We start from the raw sequence: 9,108 nt of genomic DNA, 5'->3' as shown, positions 1-9,108 counted from the left end.
ATGAAGTTTACGAAGCGTTGGCGCGATGAGCCTGCCAAAGTGAATCAGTTTTCCGTTGGCCCGAGAGCTGGCCAATGAAATCGAGTTTTTTCCAGCGTTGGCCGATGAGCTGGCCAATATAAGAACTGGTCACCGCCGTATCGCCACTTCACTCCGGCAATACAAGTAACCTTCGCGTACACTGAAGTTAGTGCGGGGCCCGTATGGAAAGTGACTATCCACGGCGCCCGGTGTGGATAAGATAAATACCGTGTGGCGACTCAATGATGGCTAGGAATGAGGAAGGGGCAAGGGAGAAGCTGGAAGGAGAAGGGAGAAGGTGTGGAGAAGGAGGAATGGACGAAGAGAAGGGGAGAAGGAGAGAGGTGGTGAGAAAGAGGAGGGGAGACAGCTGGTGGAGAAGGAGGAGGGGAAGAAGGGAGGTGTTGAGAAAGGAGGCGGGGGAGAAAGCGGTGAGAAGGAGGAGGGGGAGAAGAGAGAAGCTGGAGGAGAAGGAGGAAGGGGAGAAGGGAGAATGTGGTGGAGAAGGAGGAATGGAAGAAGCTGGTGGAGAAGGAGGAATGGGCAGAAGCTGGGTGGAAGAAGGAGGAGGGAAAGAAAAGAAGGGGTTTGGTGGAGAAGGAGGAGGGGGAAAGCTGGTGGAGAAGGAGGAGGGGAGAAGGGAGAAGGAGGAGGGGGAGAAGCTGGTGGAGAAGGAGGAGGGGGAGAAGAGAGAAGGTGGTGGAGAAGGAGGGGAGAAGCTGGTCGGAGAGAGACGGGAGAAGGGAGAAGGTGTTGGAGAAGAGGAGGGGAAGAAGCGCTGGTGGAGAAGGAGGAGGGAGGGAGAAGAGAGGTGGTGGAGAAGGAGGGGAGAAGCTGGTGGAGGAGGAGGAGGGGGAGAAGGGAGAACGTAGTGGAGGAGGGGAGAAGCTGGTGGAGAAGGAGGAGAAGACTGTGGAGAAAAGAGGAAAGGGAGAAGGAGGGGGAGAAGGGAGGCTTGGTGCAGGAGGAGGGGAGAGAGAGAAAGCTGGTGGAGAAGGAGGAGGGGGAGAAGTCTGGAGATGAGAAGGAGGAGGGGAGCAAGGAGCGAGAAGGAGGCCAGGGAGAAGCTGGGTGGAGAAGGAGGAGGGGAGAAGAAAAGAAGGTGGTGGAGGAGGAGGGAGAAGGGAGAAGGTGGTGAGGAGGGGGAGAGGGAGAAAGGGTGGTGGAGGAGGGGGAGGAAGCTGGTGGAGAAGGAGGGGGAGAAGGGAGCTGGTGGAGGGGGTAGGAGGGAGAGAAGGGAGAAGGGATCAAGGAGGGGAGAAGGAAGCTGGGGTGGAGGAGGGGATAAAGGAGAAGTGGTTGAGGAGGGGAAAAGCTGGTGGAGAAGGAGATAGGAGGAGAATGGAGGGAAGAAGGTGGATGAAGAAGGAGGCGGGAAGAAGCTGGTGGAGAAGCGAGAGGGGGAGAAGCTGGTGGAGAAGGAGGAAGGGAAGAAGAGAGAAGTGGTGGAGAAGGAGGAATGGGAGAAGCTGGTGGATGAGGAGGGGGAAAGCATGTTGGAAAGAACGGAGGAAGGAGAGAAGGAGGGGGAGAGGGAGCTGGTGGACGGAGGATGGGAGAAGGGAGAAAGGCTGGTGGAGAAGGAGGAGGGGGAGAAGCTGGTCGTATGCTTCCTCCTTCACTTTACTTTTAATTTTGATTTCGTTTTAATTTTGATTTCGTTTTGATTTTGATTTTGATTTTGATTTTGATTTTGATTTTGATTTTGATTTTGATTTTGATTTTGATTTCGTTTTGATTTTGATTTTGATTTTGATTTTGATTTTGATTTTGATTTCGATTTTGATTTCGTTTTGATTTTGATTTTGATTTTGATTTTGATTTTGATTTTGATTTCGATTTTGATTTCGTTTTGAATTTGATTTTAATATTTTTGTTTTATTTTTTGCTTTTATTTATTTCAGAGGTAAAATTGTAGTGGCAGCCCTCGGCCACCATACACCATACCCCAACTTGTGCAGTTTAACTAATGCTCACAGTCCATTTTTATACCCCCGCCAACGAAGTTAGGGGGGGTGGTATACTGGAATCACCCTGTCTGTCTGTCTGTCTGTCCGACACCACCCTTGTGCACAGATCTCCTCGAAAAGTACTGGACCGATTTCAACCATATTTGGTACACATCATCAGTACCCAAGATAGTTGTTGACCTGTGATGGAGTTTTTGGGTCCGACATTTTTGGAAAGATTTATGGCCGTTTTTTGTAAATAAACCCATTTGGTAATATATAACATGCTGACACCATCTAGTGGATTATTTCATACATAACTGCCCAGCCACTTCATACATAACTGCCAGCCACTACCAAGTCGTTAATAGCTCCCACACGCGTACAATCAAATCCCCCCCCCCCGCCTTAATTCGTGCCAGTTGTTTGCCAAACGATCGCCCCTTCAGATAAGCACATATATAAATAACTGCCACGTTCTTATATATGACATGCTCCTGCCATCTGTTCGTTGATATGTATCTGCCCAGCCACTACTGCATCATAAGTGTCTATAGTAACCAGCCATATACAGCCACAGGCCCTGCGACGTCCGTTCATTAATACCACCTGCTTTGCCATACAGTTGCTGCGCTTCCAGATGAGCGTCACCAGTCATGCTCTCACATATCACAGGCACTATAACAGCTGGAAGTGGGGGGGGGGGTATTATTAGTCCCTCTCTGGGACAATCATTCTAGTTTGCCCTTGTTTTTGTACTGTTTGTACAGTCGAGGACCTGCCGGCATTTCCCATCGACAGGCAGTACCTTCCAGCGATCAAGGAGCGCCTACAGATGGCGTTGGAGCTCGACAAGCTTGAGCATGGGCTCAGAAAGGAGACCAGCCGCGTCGAGTGGTTCCAGAAAGCCGCTGAGGAGATGGACATCGATCTAGACGAAGATCTGTATCCTCACTTAGAGAATAAGTTTTCTGCATCTGTGTGTGCTCGTGGGCAAGTGTGAGTCTGAGAATAGAATACATTATATGCTATTGTGTCTGTGAGTTGTGGCCTCAAAGTTGCTAAAGTGTTTAATTGCAATACTTCTACGTGCAGGTGTACTAGTTGAGCAATATATCCCCAAAAACGATGCCCTATAGGCTATATGCACTGTGTGAATTGATACACTTTAGTTGTGACTTAATCATACAAAGTAATATATGAGTAAAGCTTATATGAATAAATGCGGATAACGTCACACATTGCATGCTGGTTATATCATCATAATCAATGTCTGCTGTCTTTTCCCTTTTGACATACGTAATCATGGATGGAAAATGGCATTAGCTTGTTCATGGGGGCTAAACTATCACTCTCCATTGATCACTTGTGTGTTGTATAAAATAAATATGTGTTGTATAATTGTATATTTTGCCACTGGTTGCACGATCGTGATGTAAATCGGTGTATAGCGTGAACTATGTAAGCAATGCTTGCGATACTTCGCATTAGCTTCCTTGACAGAGCGTTTAGCATACGACATGGCAGCGACTATGGGCAAGAAGCGCGCGTTCGCAAGCAAATCAAGGCGGCGCATCGTCAGCTGGCTGCGATGCTTCGTACGCCAGTGTTCCCGCGCCAGTACTCGATGGCGTATCCCACGATGGCGGGGAGCCTGCAGCTGCCACGGCTCACTGGTACGTGTTGCACCCCCCCCCCCACGCACACCCCCACACACACACATTCCTCATGGCATACAAGCGGTGCTCACTTGCCAGCTCATTCAGACGAGGTTACGAGAGTTAACGTGCAGAGCAGAAGTTCTTGATGGCGGGGGTCGTGACCGAGGAGTGGGTCACCAAATCATTTTTAAGTGTGTCACCAAGTATTTCCACTTAATGTCTTAAGTTTTCCCAGAGGTCTAGTTGTGGCTGAAGGCCTTGGTCGCCATGCTAGCTCCACAACTAAAATTTGAGTAGCAGTGAAAATGGGGTTGAGGACCACCGAAGTAATCATTCATCACAACCCTTGCCTGTAAGCGTCCCCACGCTTCGGCCCGCTATTGCTGATTCCCTTGTTCCTCACGAGTCAGGTTCTTCCTTGCGTTTGATTTTCAATGTGCTCCTCGGTGCTTGCAGGCACATCTGCACTATCGGTGGTCAAGGAGGAGAGAGAGAAGCACATCGAACTGAAGCGCAATCTAAAGGCGAGCAGTGACAAGAGGAAACGCAAGTTCAAGAACTTCACAAAGCGCAAGAAGCAGAAGAAGGATGCACTGAATAGTGGAGCAGAACCAGGCGAGGATGGAATTAACTGAGGAGCGATGGGTTAAGCAATGACGTGCTTGCTTTGGCTAGGAGGAACGTAATGGAACCAACTGTGGGTGTGCTTGGGCCTTGGCTGTGGAGGAATATCATGAAAACATTTAGCGGACACACTCGGTGAACTCGCTTGGCATATTAGGAATGTGTGATAGCAATGCACTATGTTTGGTTTTATACAATTCCTACGTATATGCCTTTACCGAAATTGAGATTTATTCGCTCATCAACTATAGTGTATAACTTAGCAGTACATGTGTAGAGGATTACTTTGGTTTATATTGGTTGCAGCAAATGTTACATATTACGTTTACAAATTCCTAGGGTGACATACATTTTATCATTCTGATTTTATTAAGGCTCATTATTGTACTGTTACTGTTTTGCCTAAAAGAATTTTCTAACATCTAATTGATGATAGAAATATTTTTTAACATCTCTATAGATATGTAATCATTATAATCAGTATAATTAACTATAACATCATATTTGTTATCATTTATTTTATTTACAAATATTTGTATAACCAGCTAGTATCTAAGACAAAACTGATACATAAATATTGTAATTTCCAATTATACATAATTGTGCGGTGATTGCCAATGAATGTCATGTTTACATGTAATTAAAGTTCTGTGAATCAAACGAAGCCTCCTCTGAAGTTACAAAAAGGCTTCACTACTTCAAAATGGAACTTTAAAAACAATTAAAATTGTACATATGCCAAAAAACTAAAATTGAATAGATTCAAAAGAGAATATAAAATGTTTGATTTTTAGCTTCACACTGAGAATTAGGGTGTCTTATAAATACCAGCAGGCTATTTTTAGTCCAACATCACACACCAATGACGAATATGGAATAAAGCCTACCCTATATCAAGGATATTCTACTCAGTTAATAGTCTACCTTCTACCGTATTCAGCTCCGACAATGGCATATGGCTCTACACATATGGCCATTCGCTCCGCAACAACCATTTTCAACAACCTTTTGCCGAGCACCAACAGATACATGAATTAATTAAGCTAACATGAACAAGACCACCAAACCTGCGGCAGCACAATGTGCGTCATCATGACGTATGACAGGTTGTTGACGTTGATCATATCCGCGTGATAATCCCTGCTGATGGCCAGGAAGTCGCTGTAGAAGCCTGGGTACGCTATGCTGACGTTGTTGACCAGCACGCCGATCTCCAGCTCACTCAGCTTCCGCTCGACGTCTGCGTATATCTCCCTGCCGCCGCTGCAATCGACGACGACCGTCTTCACCTGCACGTTGCCGCGCGCGCGAACCTCATCATTCGTCGCCTTCAGCTTCTCCGGCGAGCGGCCGACGAGCACAATGTTCAAACCGAGCTCTGCTAGCAGCTGCAGTGTATACTGCTTCCCGATACCGTCCGTAGCCTTTGTAACGTGACACGACACCTTCAGCGCTCATATTGTAACTATATCAGGAGCAAATGAAAATAATATTTGTCGCTATTCGCTCATGTAACTGTATATAAACCTAACCCTATCCCTATATATACCTATATGTATTTTACATGTGTATATTTATAATTATATGTGTGTGTGTGTGCGTTCGTGCGTGTACAATACTGTTACACTGCTATGTATATGCATATGAGTATGTACATCATACATGTACATGTATGAGTATGCATATTATGAACGTAAAAAAATTATGGTAAAGGCCCCCGCACACGGTGCGCATTCGGCGCGCGAAGGCGGGGGCCAAACACGAAATGTATTTACTACCAAAGTCTCAATGTTTCTCTGCGCTCTTTCGCCTATTATTGCCGATAATTTCCTGTAAATGCCGATCAAATGCTCATCTGCAACACACAAGTACACCGCACGCTAGCTGCTGCACACTGACACATAAATATATAGTTATGTGTCAGTGTGCAGCAGCTAGCGTGCGGCGGCCAGCGTGTGACAGTGTCTTGCAGATGAGCATTTGGACGGCATTTACAGGAAATTGTTGGCAATAATAGGTGAAAGAGAGTAGAGAAACATTAAGACTTTGGTAGTAAATAGATTTCGTATTTATTTAGCATTATATTTTATTGAAACGATTCAAATGCCTGTGGTAGGGCCTAACATAGTGAAGCGGTTGGTGAAGCGGGTTGATGCTGTGGTGAAGCGGGTTGCGTGCAATAACTCGCATCAGTCATTAACCAGCAACCTTAGCACAAATGACCTAGGGGTTCAAGTTAGAAGGTGGTTGCGTGTTTGAGTGCATGCGTGTGTGTATGATCACCACGCGTGTATCATAACATTACGCTACTGTACATGCTATGTAGTGCGTGCCACCGTGCTGCCGCGCGGTGACGTACGTATTGTGAAATACACGCTTCATCTTCTTTTCTCATTTTTTTCTCGTCATGGAGGTCATGGGGGTTAGGAACCCACGCAATCTTTTCTGTTGCGTTGGCTAAAAAAAAACGCGAAAAGAACGCAAGAAAAAAAACGAAGATTGCGGAAAGGGCAGCGGTAACCAGGATTTTCGTACAGTAGCTGCCACTAGGGGCAGCACCATACAGTGAACGCGACGTAACTGTACACACAAACTATTTGAACTATTTTCGCTTTAAAATCGACCTAACGTATAACTATGAGACCGAAAACTTGTTTTAAAATTGTGTGGAGACCTGCAGAAGTGTGTAACGGCCGGGGGATATGTAACGTTTGTTTATTCACACGCAAAGACGAAATAACGCTAGCCACACCGTAGTCGGTGCTACCAGCTATGCTTACTCTATAAATTCGGAGCATACCATTTAACAAGCTTCGGCTGTACAAATACTAAAATTGGAACGCAACAGAGAAGATTGCGTGGGTACCTAGGAGGAGGATTCCAATGAAACAGGCTAGCCTGCTGATTGGCTTTGGTTTGCATTCTTTGTTTCAACATTTGACCAATGTAAAAACGTATGCTAATAGACTATCCGATACCGGTACCGCTACAGGCGTGTCTAACCGGATGATAATCCCAGAACCATACAAAAACCGGAATTGGAAACTGTATATATATGCTTTCCGAGTATCTGGAGCCAATTACGTCTTGTAGACAGGGGCTGGTCAACGCGTTGTGCTACTATTGTAAGATATCACTATGCTAAGTCTACCATACAGACATACACTTCTGTTATTCAAAAGTTTCATCAATATTGTGTAGATCTATAATGATTTGATGTCACAGTTTCCTACTACTGATGTTACGTAAGTTAAAAAAGTTTATTATGAGTTTAGTTACAGGATCGAATCGACCTGGTCCTATTATTACAACTATACATCGGCAGCATTGGGAGCATTGTATCGAGCGTATGGTATAGAGAATCCGTTGAGTGAGGATTCTGATCTCCACTGTTTTAAGGATGCATTGATTAAATCCAGTACTTTACGGCCCACGCATCATCGTGACTGATGCGAGTTATTGCACGCAACCCGCTTCATGTTCCTTGTTCCTTCACCTTATGTGAACGGTTCACCTCATGTTCCTTGTTCCTTCACCCTATGCTTCCTTGTTCCTCACGAGTCAGTTCTTCCTTGCGTTTGATTTTCATGTGCTCCTCGGTGCTTGCAGGCACATCTGCACTATCGTGGTCAAAGGAGGAGAGAGAGAAGCACATCGAACTGAAGCGCAATCTAAAGGCGAGCAGTGACAAGAGGAAACGCAAGTTCAAGAACTTCACGAGCGCAAGAAGCAGAAGACGGATGCCTGAATAGTGGAGCAGAACCAGGCGAGGATGGAATTAACTGAGGAGCGATGGGTTAAGCAATGACGTGCTTGCTTTGGCTAGGAGGAACGTAATGGAACCAACTGTGGGTGTGCTTGGCTGTGGAGGAATATCATGAAAACATTTAGCGGACACACTCGGTGAACTCGCTTGGCATATTAGGAATGTGTGATAGCAATGCACTATGTTTGGTTTTATACAATTCGCTACGTATATGCTTCACCGAAATTGAAGATTTATCGTTCATCATATAAGTGTATAACTTAGCAGACATTGTAGAGGATTACTTTGGTTTATATTGGGTTCAGTAAATGTTACATATTACGTTTTACAAATTCCTAGGTGGACATACATTTTATCATTCAATTTTTAGGCTCATTATTGTACTGTAACTGTTTTGGCCTAAAAGATTTTCTAACATCTATATTGATGATAGAAATATTTTTTAAGCATCTTCTATAGATATGTAATCATTTATAACAGTATAATTAACTATAACATCATATTTGTTATCATTTATTTTATTTACAAATTTGTATAACCAGCTAGTATCTAAGACAAAACTGAATACATAAAATATTGTAATTCCAATTATACATAATTGTGCGTGATTGCCAATGAAGCATGTTTACATGTATTTCTGTGAATCAAACGAAGCCTCCTCTGAATATTACAAAAAAGGCTTCAACTACTTCAAAATGGAACTTTAAAAAACAATTAAAATGTACATATGCCAAAAAACTAAAATTGAATAAGATTCAAAAGAGAATATAAAATGTATGTAACATTTTTCATTAAATGAAGACAATAAAACTTAGAAAATCCTCCCTGTAATTATAATCGTGCTATGTAGGTTTACCCCACAGGTTAAAAACGTCAACAGTTCGACTAATTGCTTTCATTTCTGAATAAAGTTTCATTTAATATTAACTTAAGCATCTAGTCAGTACGTATAGCAATTGTTATGTGGCACTAAGTGAAAACTTGATGGTGCTAGAACCCAACTATGTTACTTGGATCGACTCCATTCTCTTCTGCCATTTCCAATTTAATGAATTTGAAAACCACGAAATCTGGAACATTTTATGAG

At 44.0% G+C, this 9,108-nt stretch overlaps 2 protein-coding genes across 2 annotated transcripts in view; one reads left to right on the top strand and one right to left on the bottom strand.

Annotated features, from left to right (window-relative positions):
• LOC106816649 (ATP-dependent RNA helicase DDX24-like) overlaps window positions 1-5,155 on the top strand; it is a 17,890-nt gene extending 12,735 nt beyond the window's left edge. The window contains exons 14-16 of the mRNA XM_014821274.1: window positions 2,741-2,915; window positions 3,483-3,646; window positions 4,088-5,155. Coding sequence (XP_014676760.1) covers window positions 2,741-2,915; window positions 3,483-3,646; window positions 4,088-4,266 — 518 coding nt within the window. The 3' untranslated portion in view covers window positions 4,267-5,155. The remainder of the gene's footprint in view (window positions 1-2,740; window positions 2,916-3,482; window positions 3,647-4,087) is intronic.
• On the bottom strand, window positions 4,380-5,925 carry LOC106816648 (hydroxysteroid dehydrogenase-like protein 1). Its single transcript, XM_014821273.1, has 2 exons — window positions 5,911-5,925; window positions 4,380-5,700 (listed from the first exon to the last, which is right to left on the bottom strand). Exons 1-2 carry the CDS (start codon window positions 5,923-5,925, stop codon window positions 5,299-5,301), a joined length of 417 nt encoding a protein of 138 aa, XP_014676759.1. The 3' UTR covers window positions 4,380-5,298.
• Window positions 5,926-9,108: the final 3,183 nt, after the last annotated feature.

Source organism: Priapulus caudatus, unplaced genomic scaffold, assembly GCF_000485595.1.
Source record: "Priapulus caudatus unplaced genomic scaffold, Priapulus_caudatus-5.0.1 Scaffold1442, whole genome shotgun sequence".
Lineage (NCBI taxonomy): Eukaryota > Metazoa > Priapulida > Priapulimorpha > Priapulimorphida > Priapulidae > Priapulus > Priapulus caudatus.
Note: the sequence above shows the minus strand (reverse complement) of the source record. Positions and strands in the feature narration are given on the sequence as shown.